The 18,918-nt window shown below is 41.6% G+C and overlaps 1 protein-coding gene across 1 annotated transcript in view; it reads right to left on the reverse strand.

Annotated features, from left to right (window-relative positions):
* CPVL (carboxypeptidase vitellogenic like) overlaps positions 1–18,918 on the reverse strand; it is a 101,323-nt gene that overhangs the window by 44,883 nt on the left and 37,522 nt on the right. Inside the window, 1 exon segment of the mRNA XM_060108548.1 lies at positions 6,170–6,343. Coding sequence (XP_059964531.1) covers positions 6,170–6,343 — 174 coding nt within the window.

Here is an 18,918-nt window from a genome sequence, read left to right on the forward strand (position 1 = left end):
GCAGGCTCAGCGGCCATGGCTCACAGGCCCAGCCACTCTGCGGCATGTGGGATCTTCCCGGACGAGGGCACGAACCCGTGTCCCCTGCATCGGCAGGCGGACTCTCAATCACTGCTCCACCAGGGAAGCCCTATACTGTCTTAATTATTGCAGTTTTATAGTAAGTTTCCAAGTCAAGAAGTGTCATTCATCTGACTTTGTTCTCCTTCAATACTGAGTTGGCTATTCTGAGTCTCTGCCTTTCCACATAAACTTTAGAATTAGTTTGTCAATACCCATAAAATAACTTGCTGAGATTTTGGTTGAGATTTCATTGAACGTGTAGATCAAGTTGGGAAGAACTGACATTTTGATAATATTAAGCCTTCCTATTCATGAACATGGAATATCTCTCTATTTATTTAGTTCTTTGATTTCATTCATGAAAATTTTGTAGTTTTCTACATATAGGTTTGTACATAATTTGTTATATTTATGCCTAAGTATTTCAATAGTTTCAGTGCTAATGTAAATGGTTTTGGATTTTTAATTCCAAATTCCACTTGTTCATTGCTGGTATATTGAAAAGTGATTGGTGTTTGTATATTAACCCTGTATCTTGCAACTTTGCTATAATCACTTATTAGTTCCAGGAGCTTTTCTACTGATTCTTTCAGACTTTCCACAAAGACAATCATGCCATCTTCACTTATTCATTCTCCAATACTTTCATTTTCTTTATATAGAGCTGAGTTTCCGACCTATAACATTATCCTTCTCTATGAAGAACTTCTTTTAACATAATTTGCAAGGTAGGTCTATTGGCAATAAATTCCTTCAATTTGTTCTTGTCTGAAAACATCTTTATTTCTGCCCCATTTTTGAGGGATAGTTTCATAGGACACAGAATCCTAGGTTGGTGATTTTTTTCTCTCAACTCTTCAGATATTTCATTCTCTTTTCGTTTGCATGGTTTCTGAGGAGAAGTCAGATGTAATTCGTACCTTTGCTTCTTTATAGGTAAGGTGTTTTTCCCCCTCTCTGGCTTCTTTCAAGATATTTTTCTTTATCTCTGATTTTCTAAAGTTTACATATGATATACCTAGGTGTCGTTTTTTGGCATTTGTTTGCTTGGTGTTCTTTGAGCTTCCTGGATCTGTGGTTTGGTGTCCGACATTAACTTGGGAAAATTCTCAATCATTATTTCTTCACATTTTGTTTCTGTTCCTTTCTCTCTTTTCTTTCTGGTATTCCCATTATGCATATGTTACATCTTTTATAGTGGTTCCACAGTTTTTGGATTTTCTGGTTTTGTTCAGTCTCTGTTCCCTTTGCTTTTCAGTTTTGGAAGTTTCTACTGTCATATCCTCAAGATCAGCAGTTCTTTCCTCAGCCATGTAGTCTACTAAAGAGCCCATCAAAGGCATTCTTCATTTCTGTTACAGTTTTTGATTTCTAGCATTTCCTTTTTCATTCTTTCTTAGAATTCCCATATCTTCCCTTACATTATCCATCTATTATTGTATGTTGCCTACTTTTTCCACTGAAGCCCTTAGCATATTAACCATAGTTTGCAAAAATTCCTGGTCTGATAATTTCAACATCCCTGTCCTATCTGACTCTGGTTCTAATGCTCATTCAGTCTTTTTAAAGTGTGGTTTTTGCCTTTTAGTATGCCTGGTAATTTTTTGTTGAAAGATGTACATGATGCACTGGATACAGGGTACTGTGATAAATAACCCTTTTGTAACATGGTGGTAAGATGTGGGGGATGGGAAGCATACTAGAGTTCTAGGATTAGGTCTCAGTCTTTCAGGAGCCTATGCCCCTGGACTGCGAACCTCACCAGTGCTTTGCAGTTGCTCCGTCTCACCTCGTAGGTGAGACAGCATAGCTAAAGGCAACTGGAATTGGGTGTTTCCTTTCCCCCACATGGAAGTCTAGAGCTGAAGTTGAGTATTTCCCTTCCCACAGGTAGATCAGGCTCTGATAACCCCTCAGTGGGTTAGGCTGTGGTAAAATGGCTTTCTGAGGGCAGGCCTTGTTACAAAAAACAAAATGCTCTGGTGTATTTCAAGATGGCTACTTTTTACCTCCTCCTGCCATAAGCAGAAGGGATTTTTCTCCAGTATTCACTGTGAAGACATTGCAGAAATCCTGGAGATAAAACTATAAAACTGGGGGCTTCCTCCCATGACTGGATTCCCCTGGAGTTTTTAAGTCTCAGGCTTATCCCCACTGAGCCTCCAGTAACTCATGAATTACAGCTCAGGTTTTCCTATCCTGGCACTGGTTCTTGTGGAGGTGTCTGCTCATGGATTTCTGCTTAGAAAAGTTGTGATTCTCTGTACCCACCTGTTGGTCTCTCCTGTTTGTGAAGTAGTTTGCCCTGTGATGACTTCACTTCTCTCACAGATCTAAGAAGAGCTGTTGCTTTTTCAGTTTGTTCAGCTTTTTACTTGTTCTTAGGACAGAATGGTAACTTCCAAGTTCCTTACATGCCAGACTGGAAACCAGAAGTCTGTCAAGTCTTTTTTACTTTTGTATTTTCCATGGTTTTTTGTATAACTTTTGTATGTAGCAGGTGCTTAAAGGCTTCTGCTGAAATGTGTTGAACATCATTAGTAATAGCTTATATTTTCAAGTACTTTCTAAGCACCAGTCATTGTTTTAAGTGTTTTACGACATAATCTATTTAAACCTCATAAGAACTCACCTGTAAGTACTATTATTATTCCCATTTCACAGATGAGGAAGCTGAAGCACAGAGTGTTTTAAGTATCCTCCCCCAAAGGAACATAGCCAGTGAATAGTGGAAACAGAATTCAAACTCAAAATGTCTAACTTGAGAACCCATGCTTATAACCACCATGTGCTATGGACCCAGGTAACTCCTAGAAATCCTGATAATATTTAACCATGATCTGATTTAATCATGAATTCCAATAGTCCAACAGATTGTTTCTCATTCTAGTTGTTCTGGAAACTGCTAAAATGATATTTCAATTTACCACCTAAATATCTGAAATTACTGAAAAGAGGATGACTTTGAGTACACATCCCCTATAGGTCTTCACAAGAAAAGGATTATGTTTTCACATAGTCTGTACAGAAACTGATGTACGATACCCTTGTTCTTTTAGTTATATTAGTTTCCAGAAACTGATGAAGGTCTTCCTCAGCCCATCAGATATTCCACATTGCTTAAAATGAGTCTAGTACTAGAAAGAGACTTCCATGTTCCTATGAATAGAAACATGTGCACTATTTTCTATGACAAATTAGTACTGAGTCTTACATAAATATAACCTTGAGGGTACTAATGTTTTAAGTCAACCTAGATTGTTCTGATTCCACTGCATACACATTGAGGTTCACCACCATTAACAGACAAGCCAAGGATAATCGCTGCCCTTTGGGCTATGCCAGCTGTAGCCATGGATATGCGGTCTGTTTCAGCAACAGCTGCTTTTTGGTCTGCACTCAGACTGACTGCATACTTTGTTCTCTTTCTTTCTGGAAACATGGTTTATCTGCACCACTAATCTATTCTCTTTTTCTGACAACTGATTCAGAGTTTGAAAGTTTAGAGAACATTCTGATTTCATTGGAATTCATATTGGTAGGTTTAGGATACATGGAAAACAGAAACAGATATGTTTAAATATCAAGATGCAGGCTCATCTTTAATCAGCATATTCTCCCTTAGCAAGCAAGTGGACACTGTATGGCGATCAGCCAATACCAGGAGAGTTTACACCATCAGGTGAACTATATATCTCACGCTATCCTCACTTGGCTGAGAAAGAAATCATACTCTAGTTAAATTTATACAGTGAAAAAACCTATCATGCAAGGGCACAAAAAAATATACATGGGAACTTCCTTATCTGCTCTCCACTCAAAAAAACCATTTTGCGTTCCTTAATGTTACATTATAGCCCAATGTTTACATCTTGAAAACGTAAGTGCTAAGCTCTTTTTGGTTTAATAAATTTGTGGATAATAAATACCTGATGAACAAGTTTATTAGATACATTTTTGATAGACCACTAATTTATAGAACTGATTTTTCATTCATTCATTCATCTATGTGTTACTGACATCTGCTCGAGGCTGGTGCTACGACTGACAGCCCATAATGGCAGTACAGTGTGCTAAGTGTGACCACAGCAGTAGAGAGCACATGGTCTGAGACCTCAGAGAAGAGGACAACCTGAAGGTGCTCAGAGAAGACTCCAAGCAGGCAAGCACTAAGGGCCACTACATTTCCCTGACAGAACCAAACACAAGAGTGGCTGAAATCCTGACCTCATCTAGTTAGGCCCTTTCTTGCCTACAAAGTAAGTATTTCATGAAGTTCTGCAGGTATATAATGGGTTTGTAGACTCTGCATGCCATTGGCCCTAGATTATTTTGAATAAAAATTGTATGTCTAGGGCTTCCCTGGTGGCGCAGTGGTTGAGAGACCACAACGGTGAGAGGCTCGCATACCGCAAAAAAAAAAAAAAAGTTGTATGTCTAGGATGCAAACTCTGTGTACTAGAGGCAGGATCAGAAAATAGGTCTTCTAGGTCGGGCATATTCTAAAACACAATCTAGTAAGGGTGCATTAGGTCAAGGGCTCCCTGGGTAGTACTGAAGGTTGTGCACTGAACAATCCCAAGAGACACTATTCCTAACATAGACATTGTTGAAATGTGTTTTCCTTATGTTGGAAAATGGCAGTAAAGAGTCTGGTTCAAATAAAAGCAGTATATTAAGACAATTTTTGGACAGATAGAAATAAAGTATCTTGGGCCTCCCTGGTGGCGCAGTGGTTGAGAGTCCGCCTGCCGATGCAGGGGATACGGGTTCGTGCCCCGGTCTGGGAGGATCCCATATGCCGCGGAGCGGCTGGGCCCGTGAGCCATGGCCGCTGGGCCTGCGCATCCGGAGCCTGTGCTCCGCAACGGGAGAGGCCACAACAGTGAGAGGCCCGCATACCGCAAAAAGAAAAAAAAAAAAAAAAAAAAAGAAAAAAAAAAGAAATAAAGTATCTTGAGGAGAGGTTGCCTTTTGTCTGATTCATGTGTTGGTTACTGGTTGTCCTGTTTTTTTGTTTTTTTTTTTTTTTTTGCAGTACGCGGGCCTCTCACTGTTGTGGCCTCCCCCGTTGCAGAGCACAGGCTCCGGACGCGCAGGCTCAACGGCCATGGCGCATGGGCCCAGCCGCTCCGCGGCATGTGGGATCTTCCTGGACCGGGGCGCGAACCCATGTCCCCTGCATCGGCAGGCGGACTCTCAAGCACTGCTCCACCAGGAAAGCCCTGCCCTGTTTTTTGTTCATTCCAAACATTACTCTTGCCTCTGCCAGGAAACAGAGAAAAAGTGGATCACCTCTGGTGGTGATCTTCTCTATCATAACACACTTATCCTGTTGAGCTACCCCCAGACCATGCCTAGGACATATGCTAACAGTCCTGGAGGATCAGAGGAGGAGGTAAGAAGAGAAATAAAGGGGAAAGAAATGCACAAGATGATTGTCCCCCTGTCACCCGCCCGTGGTGTCCTTCCCTCACAGTGAGAGTTCGAGGGTCCACAGTTCCTTTGCTTGAACCTCTGGTACCACCAGCAGCAAATCAGGCAGAACGTCTCAGTCAGATAACACAGTGACTGACTTTACATGCCTCAAAACAGGGACCTTGTCTCATTCAACGCTTCAACCTGACAGACTAGCACAATGTTTGGCTTAAAGCCGGCCCTGAAGAAACTGTGGTTGAGCAACGTGAATGAATGCAATTATCAAGCAAAAAGCATTTTTGGAATAACCAGTTGATTTCATTTATCCCTGACTTCATTGGGATTAACATAACAAAGCAAACAATAAGGGAAAATTGGCTTTTACACCAGGCCAGTCATCTTCTGGGCTCTGCTCTCCTTCTATTTTCAAGAAATGATGAGAGGTGTCATGTGCCAAAGAGAATTTCATTTTTAGGAACTTTCGGGGGGAAGTGATTTAATTAGAAGGAAAAAACTAAACCTTTTAATTCAAAGAAATCAAACAATGCAGCAGTTGTTACTTACATTTGTAAGATATCATAAAAGTAAAAAAAGGCAGGAGTCAAATTAAGAATAAAAGAAGCTCACTTCTGCTTTGGGTGATCTGAAAAGTTCCTAAAATAGACAGTAGCTAAGTTAAGTCTCTTACCTTATAATTATTCATGATTTCAGTTAACCATGGTTTCACTGACTTTATTGTATCTTCTCGCAAGTACTTTTCAACTTTGGATCCAACACTAAAAGTCTGGTTTCCCATGTGGATGGCTTGTCTCACTTGTGGGAGGGACAAAAATTTCCTGTAGTAACTTTGGTCCTCAGGTTCCTGGCATCAGAAAAATATTAGGGAAAACGAGTGGGTGGTGGGAACAGTACTCTGGGGAAAGCTTCAAATTTCTCCTAACATATATCACAATGAACAAGATGTGACACCACTATTAACGGGTCTCTACCCTGAATATTTTAACTTGGGGGTTTGGGGAAATTCAAATTTTACCAAGCAAATCTGGATGACCTGATACTCTTGGAGCCAGTATACAATTTGCAAATGCTGGATTTTCCTTTTTGTAACAATTAAACTTTTGTGATCTGTAACTCCAATTAAAAACCCCATTCAAGGCAAAGATAGGAAAAATGAAGAGGCGAGATTATCAAAATCAATTTGCTCCTTGTTGGAGGCTCTCGGGAAAGAAGGTGAAATGGACCACAAGGGGCCAGGGAGGTGATGTGGTGGATTAAAAGCTGAGGATTTATTTCTTTTTCATGTTCTGCCGTTTACTAAAACCACACACACAGGGGCCTCCCTGGTGGCGCAAGTGGTTGAGAGTCCGCCTGCCGATGCAGGGGATACGGGTTCGTGCCCCGGTCTGGGAGGATCCCATATGCCGCGGAGCGGCTGGGCCCGTGAGCCATGGCCGCTGGGCCTGCGCATCCGGAGCCTGTGCTCCGCAACGGGGGAGGCCACAACAGTGAGAGGCCCGCATACCGCAAAAAAAAAAAAAAAAAAACCACACACACAAAATAATCAGCTGACCATAATTTAAGGGGGAAAATATATCAAGTGTAAGAACAGATGATACCTTATGAAGGACATAAGACAAAAGAGAAGTTGTCCATTAGCCTTATTTTTTAAAAATACTGCATAAAAGTCTCTGTAAGATTCATTACGCTAAAAGAAAAAAGAAGAGTAAATGCTGTTTTTAAAAAGTTACAAAAGGATAAAAAAAAGAGTTTGAAATCAACAATTTTGTGACTCATCAATATTTTTTGCTAACTGTGAATACATTTTCTTTGTAAAGAAAAAAATTTAATCACAAATTTTGCTTCTTTCTTGCCTAGCATATGTTTTTCTCTTGGTAGAATCTAAATCCAAAACCACAGGGTTGGCAAATTCCATTGAAATTAGCTTTATATTTTATTTACAAAATAGTTCATAAGTAAGGCAATTTTAAAAACAGAATGTATTGTCATATCCACTAGACATGGTTATACAAATCCAAATCCCCACTCTGGCTCCCTCTATCTTATTTGATTAATTCTACCCAAAAGACATCAAATTTTGGCCCACTTTTATGAAAGAAACTATTTGAATACTTTGAGAAATATTCCAGAGGGCTTGAAGTGAGGGCCATACTGAATGCATGAAACATCTTAAGTTAAAAGTAAGACAAAGCAAATATTTTCATAAAGGCTTTGGCAGTTTGGGTTATCCAAGCTGTCTTAAGTACAGAACAAATAATGTGGGCATTTTCAAGAAACTCACTACAGGATTGGAGCTCTGGGACCTGATACCCAGAACTGCAATCCTGGCCTGTCTCCTTCACAAAAGAACTCTGTATAACAAGCTCTAGTGGGGGGAAATTGTGTTAATCAGAGATTTTTTTTGAGTTATCTGGAATATCACACACTCTCAATGGTCAGATTATAATGTATACAACACTGGCAGGGTAAAAAATCCTATAGATTAGTATACCAAATAATGCAATACAGTTTGGACATGTTTGTCTAGTGTAAAGTCAGCTCTCCTATTTCCTAAATTGGAGGAAGTTTGGTTTTGCCAAAAGTTTTAAGCAAAAACACTATTATGTTTTTTTAAATTGTTGTCATTACCGTGCACTGTAAAAGGTTGTAGTAATTAGAACATTCTGTAACATTCTGGAAGTAGGAAGGCTTGCTTATTAAGTCACCATCTAGTAGTTTATCCAGTAACTAGGTTGGGAGAGAGGGGAGAAAGGAAGGAGGAAAACATTAGGGTGGGTAAAAATATACAGGCATTTGTCACTTCATTTATTCAATAACTGTTTCATTCAACAACCACTTCCCACACATCTTCTCTGCGCTATAGACACTGTCCAAGGCATTGGGGAAACAGCAGTGAACAAGGCAGGCCAAAAATGCTCCCTCATAGAGCTTATATTCTAGAGGGTACAATAAACAAGCATTCATAGATAAAATATGCAGTGTATTAGAGAATGATAAGGGCTAAGGAGAAAACTAACAAGGAGAAGGGGAGTAGGAAGTGCCATGGGTGCCTGTGGGGTATGTGTGCCTGGGTGGTGGGTGTGGGGGACACTGCAGAGAGGAGGAAACGGGTCTCACTTAGAAGGTGGCATTTGAGTAAAGACCTGTTGGAAGGGAGGAAGCAAGCCCGGAAAACATCTAGGAAAAGAACTTTCCAAGTAGAGGAAACAGTGAGCCCAAAGGCCCCGACTGCGGGAGTGAGTCTTGTGGGGAAGGGTTACCATAACATGATCATTGACCACTCACCCATGTACGAGGAGACAGGGCAGAGGATACGGACATACACCCAGGCGCTTGGAACTGGTGGAGGTTATCTTTGGACTGCTGACATTGAAACCCGGTCATCAGCTGAAGGTGAGAGCAGTCGGCACAGTTGTGTGCTTTTCTCAGGTCATGTTGAGCTGCACAAAGGCAGGCATGGAGTGGTAGAGAGGGGCATCTAGCCAGGACTGTGGTTTGGCCAAAGGAGTTGGAGGAGGTGCAAAGGGGGGCCGTAGGTGGGGAATGTATGTGACTGAGCTTGGGTTTATGTTGGGTAATTAGAGAAATTAAGACCTGCAGGGGTAGGGGACCACGAAGAGGTAGTAGGATCCATGGACTGAAAGCCAATGGGGCTGCAGGACTGTAATTCAGGTTGGCATATTCAGAGAAGTGAGCTGGGAGGACGGGAGGTGGCAGTTGGGGGTAGATGTTTGAATCTGTTGAATCTGAGACTGCAGAGTGACTGCTGGCTTTTTTGCAGGGGGTAATGGGAATGAGCAGCTAAGGTAAAGAGAACAAGATCACTAAATGAGAGGAGACTAAGAAACTGAGGGGCCAAGTATTAAAAAGATCATCCAAGGGCTTCCCTGGTGGCACAGTGGTTGAGAGTCCGCCTGCCGATGCAGGGACGCGGGCTCGTGCCCCGGTCCGGGAAGATCCCACATGCCGCGGAGCGGCTGGGCCCGTGAGCCATGGCCGCTGAGCCTGTGCGTCCGCAGCCTGTGCTCCGCAACGGGAGAGGCCCATGTACCGCTAAAAAAAAAAAAAAAGATCATCCATGTGGAGACGTCAGTCACCAGAAATGATGACAAGAGTAATGCTGGAAAGTGACACTGAGGCAGGAGCCAAAATATTCAGAGAATGAGAAGGCGAACGCCAGGGGTGTGTGTCGGGAGAGAAGCTGATCCCTTCAGCTCCGACTTACCGCTCTTTTATTAACTAAATCATTTTAAGGGATCAGAACATCAAAAAGGCTTTATTATTTAGGCTTGAGATTTTGACATTTGTATTCTCTTGGGTTTCAGGATTTCTTGGAGTCTTGTATTGCGTAACGTGAAACACATTTTACCACTAGTTGATTACTTTCCTAAGTATCATTTCATCTATTTCCTGTGAAAAAGCAAAAGTCTTTTCATTTATCACACAAGGTTTTGGACCAGTGGTCACAGAGACATTGCATACCTTCAAGAGTTTTTTTTTTTTTTTCGGGAGGGGTGGGGGGGTTTCTCTAGTTTTTGATGAATCTGGTTTGGGAGAGACCTCATGGGCCATCTTCTCAGTATCTCTGAATACACACAATATCTGAACTTTTCAACAGTTTCACTAATCCTGTGGACGCTTAGGCTGCTGGATCACACACCACAGACATCTTTCTGCCGTCTTAATTCCTTTGAGTCTATCAAATATTCTTGCTCTTGACACTGCTTATGCTTGCTCTTGACATATGCTTCTTCAGAAACACATCAAATGTCTCACTTGCAGACGGGTCTCATACAATGTAAAATTTCATATTAATTCTAAATTCTAAACGTTTAGTCCTTTTTACCCTTTCTGCCTACCACAGCAGATAGCCTAAAACCAGTCTTGAAAATACTGTGACTGCAAGTTGAAGAATGACCCAACATGTCCCTGATAAGATCCTCCTTCTTTCCTTCACATTCACAATTGCACAAGATATTCTGAATCCACGCTCTGCAGCCACATCAAGTGTCCTGGCACAAAAAGAGGAGCCCGCCAGGGTGCTGCGGGGTGGCTCGGGACTTCCTGAGTTCTCCTATTTACACAGCTTGCTGCTGTCAGAACTCACAACAAGGGCAGTCACTGCCCTGGCACCCTATTTGTAAAATGGAGCACAGCTTTATTACCCCACCCTTCTCCGTAAGTTTGTATGTCTCCTGTTTTGATCTGAACCAGCTGACCTACAGCGCCTAAAAGACTATTAATACCAGGCCTCGGCCTTAATAATAACAATGCTGTTAGGTAAACTGTGACAGGCTGTGTTCCCAGTAACAAGATTAAAGGTCTCAAAATTCAGTCCTCACCTCATTTACTAATGTGTCAAACACACAGGCTCTATGGCAAAGGTGACAAAACCCCCCAATGAAGATTGCTTACACATAATTTTTTTTTTTTGTGGTACGCGGGCCTCTCACTGCTGTGGCCTCTCCCGTTGCGGAGCACAGGCTCCGGACGTGCAGGCCCAGCGGCCATGGCTCACGGGCCCAGCCGCTCTGCGGCATGTGGGATCTTCCCGGACCGGGGCACGAACCCGTGTCCCCTGCATCGGCAGGCGGACTCTCAACCAGGGAAGCCCCTACAAATGATCTTTGTCTGCACTGGCCAAAAAACAAACGAGCAACAAACAAGACCCTCCTGCATCCTAATATTTAGTATAGTCTTACATTTTAAACAACCAAAAAAAAAAAAAGGTTGAAGAATATAACCATGTTACTTGATCCTCAAATTTAATTTTAGGAGAGCGATGTGGCGATACTGACAAATGCCAACGGCTCTTTGTAAAAGTTTCAAGCGACCACCCTTTATACTCTTTGTTCCTGACACACAGGAACATGTGACATTTGTTACACTGTGGCCACTTCCCCAGCTGGAGCCCTGTGTGTGGATATTACCCTCTGAAGGGTTTAGAGCACATGTGGAAGCATATGCATCCACTTTCCAGGTTGCCTTTCTTCTGATTTCTTTATGGTAGGGATGCCTTGAGGGCCTACACAGCATTTCAAGAAATCAAAACAGTTAATGAAAGACACAGTTAGATAAACACCCTGAGGTGATCTCAGGTTTAAAATATGGTTAAAGTAAATTCAAAGAAACCCAGATGGCTCTTTTCTTCCTTACGAGCCCACTGTCTCGCCTCCTGATCCCGGGACAGCACCAAGGAAACACCTTTGCTAACAACAAAGATCCAGGCCAGGCACCGCAGTGCTTCCGGGACCTTCTCAGATGGTGCTCATTGTGCCAGGGCAGCGCAGGCCCCAGAACTCACTTCAAAGGCCTGAGACCACTTCTCCTCCTGGATGTATTTCACGCACTCATCGCACTGCTTCTGGAAGTACTTTCTCTGCTTCTCATCCAACAAACCAATTTGGAACAGGAATGGTGCATAGCCCTGTATGATCTGAGGAGAAAAGAAGCAAACACAGACGCTGCATGGAGAGAGAGGGATGTGAGGGAAGCCCACCTGCTTCTGAAATAACCCTTTGTAACTTCTCAATTAGCGGAGCAGGACAACACACACACATATGCACACACCCCGCACAAACATAGACGTACAACACACACAATGAATACACAACACAAAATACACCACACAAACACACACATACATAAGACATATACACAACACACACATACACAAACACACACACACCACACACACACCACACACACAATTCGTGTATAACACACAAATACACCACACAAACACATATACACAAACACAGACCACATAACCACACAAACACTCAGACAACACACATGTACACAAAATACACACAAACACACCAAGCACAGGTGCACACATTTGTACATACACACACTGACACTTGCACTCACAGCCAACATAGGCTGACATATAGTAAGTTGACAATGTAAAACATTTGGTAAAAATTAGAAGATATAAATCATTAGAAAGTCAACTGAGCAACAGAAATATTTCCCTTTACGAAGTTAGGTCTGTAGGGTAAGAGGAGCCTCCATCTGATTAAAGGATATTTACTCTCCTTAAGGAACAAAATGGAAAGGAAAAAAGAGCCACCTACTGACTCGGGATCAGAATACGTGTCTCCAAGAGCAATTCCCTTCAGGTTGATCTTCATGGTCATCACGGGGTTGAGCAAGTGGATGTAGAGGGCGATGGCTGGCACGGATTTCCCTGCGTAAGACTGAGAAGGGTTAGACGTTAAAATGAACCATCACAAATCACTGCTACTAAAATGACGTGTTTATGCAAATGAAAATCACAATAGAACAATCAGCATTTCCACAAGGCACATGTATTTCTTAACCTCACATTGCAAATTTGAAAATAGCACGGAGCTCTGTCCCTCCCTTCTTTTGTCATCCCAAATAGCATGGAGTGACATGCAGGTCACAGGTCAGGAGCGCAAAAAAATAATAAGTGAACATGTCCTAAGTGAACATTCTAATTTCCTTCCAAAACAAATAACATGGACAGCGGTGAACACAATTCTGCCACCCTTAGGGTTTTCCTCACCAGACAGTTCCATTGCAAGCTTTATTAAAAAAAAAAATTCCCGGGGCCTCCCTGGTGGCGCAAGTGGTTGAGAGTCCGCCTGCCGATGCAGGGGATACGGGTTCGTGCCCCGGTCTGGGAGGATCCCATATGCTGCGGAGCGGCTGGGCCCGTGAGCCATGGCCGCTGAGCCTGCGCGTCCGGAGCCTGCACGTCCGGAGCCTGTGCTCCGCAACGGGGGAGGCCACAACAGTGAGAGGCCCGCATACCGCAAAAAAAAAAAAAAAAAAAAAAAAAAAAAAAAAAAAAAAAAAAAAAAAATCCCAAGGCCAAAATTAAGGTTTCAAAATCTGTACAATGATGCCAAAATTTGAAATCAACATGTATTAAAGGAAGAGGAAAAGGATAAATAATATTTATTGGCCACTAAAATGGTCACTTGGACTTACCTCTGTTTCCAACCTTTTCCAATACAAGGCTCTTTTTCAATTTCAAAATAGTTTGCTGACACAACCATGATAATACTGCTTTTAGATTATGCTGAAAAGAGCCACTATTGGTTCAGTAATATTTAAAAATAGTTCCGTGTTTCTTCCATTAAAAAGTTGCCTTCCTGACATTTCCACTTGTATGTCTAATATTAAACTTCTTATGTTCAAAACGAAGCTCCAATCCCCAAGCCCTCATTGCAGCCTCCGTTTCCATTAATGTAAACTCTGTTATTCTAACTGCTCAGGCCAAAAATCCTGGTGCCACTGTTTATCTCTTTCACTCACACCTCATGAAAAGTCCATTAGTGAATCTCATCAACTCTACCTATTCTATCAAAACACATCCGGAATCTAGTGTCTTTGCACACACCCCCTTTATCACCTTGCTCCAGGTACAATCATCTCTCGCCTGGATTCTTGCAGCAGCCTCCTCAATGGGCCTCTGCTTTTGCTCTTACCCTCATCCAGTCTAATTGCAAGACAGTGGTCTGTTAAATTAGATCATGCCACTCCTCTGCTCAAACCCTCTAATGACTTCCCATCTCTCTCAAAGCAAAAGTGAAGTGCTTTTTCTGGGGCATAAGGGCTGACATGATCTGGTCACTTCACTCACAGTATCCCCTCCTATCCTCTTGCTCATTCCTCTCCAGCCTCTCTCAGACCAAATCATAATTGTGATCTGTACTGTTCCTTCCCTTGCATTAGCTCTTTCTGTCCCTGGAATGTTCTTCCCCAGATATCCATATGGTTAACCCCCTCACTTCCTTCAGTGAGGCTTTCTGAGGGTTGCCCTCCATGGCCACCCTATCAAAAAATTTAACACCCCTTTTTTGATATTTTATATTCCCCTTCTCTCCTCTTTCATCTTAATCTTTATCACTCTCCAACAAACTTTTACTTTTTACCTTGTGTATTGTTATTCCCCTACCCACACTAGAATAGAAGATCCACAGACACAGGGATATCTGTCCTTTTTGTTTATTAGTGTATCCCCTGTACCTGATGCTGTTTGTTAGTGCTCAGTAAACAGCTGCTCAATGAATGAATCTTGAATTAGACTACATGCATTTGAAAAACAGCAATGCACATATTCTAGATAGACTAGATGCATTATGTGGGTACATATGGATCTGCAGAACTTTCACAATATGTCCAAGGCTCTCCAGGGCCCTGAAGTTCAGAGACTGGGAATTCTGGAGAGCTCTCATTTTTTCCATGCCATAATCATATGCTGCAGTTATCATTATTCCCACTTCAACGTAAGGACATTGGGGCTCAGAGAGGTTAAGTGATAGAGTCAGAACTAAACCTGGTCTGACCTGCTCCAAATCCTAAACCCCTTCCAAATTATGATGGAAGAACTCACACAAGATCCCTTCACTGATGCACTCCTCTTGTGCAATAATAATTATTTAGGCAAAGTATTAAATCAAAGCAGCTTATCCATTCATACTCATGAGTACTTTTTAGCTTCCCTGTCTGAAATTTGGTTTGTTGTATAACTTTGCTATATTCTCCTTTTAGGGACAGTATGTGAACATTTATCAAGTAAAATTTCTGTAAATTGACCAAAAAAGCAAATTTTCTTGACTAATCATTTCACTGGTACAGATGTATTATATAATCTTCATTCAATGATGGTTTACTGGGCAACTCTTCTGTCACAGGTATCATAACAGATACTTGAGTAGACACAAAAATGAATAAAGCACAAAACTTGTAAAGATCACAATATCTTTTAAAAATACATTATGGAAAACTTGACTCAAATGTGATAAGGCAAAGTCTACCATTTCATGGCTTATTATTTCCACAATGTGTACAATAGCCAGCACATAGTAGGTACTTAAAAACATAGTTGATAAATGAATGACTAATCTGACATTATTTCTAAACATGTTTTCTCTATTGGAAATCAGTACAAATGCTAAAAAAGTACACCTTCCAGTGATGCTATCACTCAAGTTGTCTTGTTATAAGACCTAGCAACAAAACACTTCTCTTGACTTTTTCAGAGATAGAAGGGTATGTACTTTATAGGTAGTGATGACAAACTTAGGCTAAAACAGTCACATTTTTATGGCACCTTCCCCCTGGTGACCATCATATGTATCTGGGATTCAGGCAGGAGATTAAAAAGGAACACCCACTCAATCTGAGCATCCACCATGAACAGATTATTTTACCTACTTTAATTTGAGCCAACGTAAAGTTAACATTATCTTCCTATATTTTAAAATGATGAAAACAAAGGTCTGTGTGTTTCACATGCCCACCTGGAATTCTGTCCGGGCTTGGCTGCCTCCACGCTTCCCATTTCTCATATCAAATCACATTTCAGTCAAGGGTCCTGGATAGACTATGGATCTCTGGTCCCCCAACCTGGGACCCACCCTTGGATTTATCCACTGCACATTTGCTAAGCGGACCATTTAGGAAAATGAGACAGTGAGATGGGTAGTTCTATAACCACATCCAAAACAGATTCCTCAATGTTCAGTCTACATCTGCTAACCTAACAGTGATGATGTTTACCTAGGTTTTTGCTTTCTAATGACTATCACATACTTCCTTGCCCTGTGTCAGTGTGACAAATCCTTCACTGCCGTTTTCATTAATCATTCCACTGGTTGAGCGACTCAGGCTGTCACACAGTAGACAATTATAGGATTATTTTATGGAAAACAGACACCAAAACATTACAATGAAATTTCAATTACTTTCACTCTCTTTGTTGAGACACATTTCTTTTTTCTTCAAGATCATTTTTGTTTATTCTTCCTGAACCATTTGTTTCTCAATTTAATGATTCTCTGACCACCACGAGCACTTTAAAAGACAACCAGACAATAAATCAAGTATGTTTGATTTTACCCAGTTTTCCCTTTTCCGGATATGTTTTAAATAGAATAGAATGTCAGACTCTGGGGGGAGAAGTTAGGTGTGGTTGTCTGATGGATCAGAAATGGACTATATGGCCCTTAGGACTTATAATTGTGCTCCTGTAATTTTATGAACTCTTGTTTCTTTTGTTCTGAGTTCTGCCCATAACAACAACTAAAGCAATGACAACCACAACTATTAGCCCTGTGGTTTCTCTGATCTCTGGCTGGGGTTCACCCATGTGGTCAGCAGCTGGCCAACGAAGCTCCTGAAGTCTGTGAACTAACATTAACCTTCTACCCTCAGATCAGACACTGGCCTCAAACAAGCTCTGAACAGCATCAAAGCAATTATAAAAGGAAAGAGGAAAAGTGTGGCCAGAAACTGTTTGAACACATACTATTTTAGAATTCAGCAGTGACCTTCAAATGAGGAACTCAGTCAGACAAATATATTTAACTAACATAATAATTCAAACTAGATTAGCAATCAACACATCAGGATTTTAGTTTGCCCTTAGTAATTATTCCTTTCCAATATTTAAAGAAGCTGCAATTTCCAACACTATTCTTGTATGGCTCCTTTGCCCCACGGTGACCATATTTTGAGCTCACCTCTGACAAGAAGGGCCAGAGCCATTAGGGTATGTTTGTATGTGCTTGTATTTGGAGCTTAAAGAAGCAGTAAACCTCCAGTTTTCATCTGACATCAGAAGGATCTCAGAATTCAGCTCTCAAACTTTTATTTCCCCCATGAGAGAAAAAAGGTCTCAGCATCAGAGTTGAATAGTGTTTTTGAATCTTGGTTTGCAATCTTTCTGTGTTCTTAAATGATGTTTGGAAGAGCCTAATGGAAATCACGTTAGGAGCATATTGTACTTGTAAAAATAGTCTAGAGAGAATGTAATACTTGGTTAATTATCCAGATGTGTAAAAACAAAATGAAATTGGACTTAAAGAAACTTGTAATTGTGTATTCCATCTGAATCTCTCCCTTCTTACATGTTTCAACAACATTCATAGCCGACTTACTGTACCCCTGCCACCCGGTTACTTTTAAGGGAGTCAAAAAATCCATATCGAAAGTCAAGCTTCAATCAGCTCCTCCAGAAGAAACAAAATCGTGTCAGAGAATAATATTATAATGGAAACAATGTCCTCTTACAGAAATTTCACATATGTTAGCAGTTACTATTGTTTAAGCTACTCTTAGTCGTCTGCATTTCTTACTGAAGTTTAGTTTAAAAAAAAAAAAAGTAGATGCAGCTACATTCACTCTCTGACTTGCTTCTAAATATACCTTTTATGGTAAAACTTGCAGAACCTTTATCAGTGATAATGAGCAATGGCCTTTGAACCTGGTTACCAAGTGTCACTATTCATTGGCCCTAGCTCCTCATCTGTGCCTGGAAGTGGAAAAAGGGAGTTGTCATCCTCGGCAATGGCATGTCAAGGATGGTCAGGGCCATTCTATGTCCATTTCCCTGCTCTGTCCCCAAACCCCCAGCCACTCCAGGTAGAATGAATGTCTCTGAAGAGTTCACTTCGGGGCTGGTGAGAACTCTTCCATGTCTTCCGGGAGGAAACCAGGTGGGCTGCCCTTCTGGAGAGAGTCACATCAGTGTCATGTCCTCTAGCTGTCCCCAAACACAGACTATGGTGGAACCAGCCCCATGTACAGGGGTGGCCAGAGTGAATAGGGGGATATGCCTTGAAGAGAATTTTATACACACATTGAAAACTACAAAACTTGGTGAAAAGCCTAAGTTTAATGGAGTCACACAGGACACAGCAGCCAAGAGGACAGGATTAAGCTAGGGTGACCCTGACTTCATCTAGCCTTGGGGTAGAATCTTACTTCACTTGGCACCATTATTTCTTCTGAGGAGAGAAGAGGTGTGGCCTTAACACGGCCAGTTCAGAAAATTAATGAACGGAGAAAACTGGAGCTTTGGTATTGTGGTAATCTCTACAACTTCCTAGACATTGCTAGACCATGGGTCATCTAATTTCAAGACCACACTGCTGTGATTTAGAAAAAAAAAGGGGGGCTTCCCTAGTGGCGTGGTGGTTGAGAGTCCACCTGCCGGTGCAGGGGACACAGGTTCGTGCCCCGGTCCGGGAGGATCCCACATGCCGCGGAGTGGCTGGGCCCGTGAGCCATGGCCGCTGGGACTGCGCGTCCGGAGCTTGTGCTCCGCAGCGGGAGAGGCCACAACAGTGAGAGGCCCGCGTACCACAAAAAAAAAAAAAAAAAAAAAAAAAAAAAAAAAAAAAAGGCTTCTAACGAGAATATGACTTTATCTAAACATCTATTTCTCTTGACTATGAACTTAAAAAGAAATGTAGAAACTACAGGAATACACATATGAGAAAAACATTTTGATCTGTATCCAACTTTTAGTCACATAAACTTATGCAAAAGTATGTACTGCCTTCCAAATATGTTCTTATTTCGTTTTGAGATGATGCTTCTTTAAAAATTAATTCCATCAGTGACAAACATAGGTGAAAAGGATGTACCTCACCTCCC

This window comes from Mesoplodon densirostris, chromosome 9, assembly GCF_025265405.1.
Source record: "Mesoplodon densirostris isolate mMesDen1 chromosome 9, mMesDen1 primary haplotype, whole genome shotgun sequence".
Taxonomy (NCBI): Eukaryota; Metazoa; Chordata; class Mammalia; order Artiodactyla; family Ziphiidae; genus Mesoplodon; species Mesoplodon densirostris.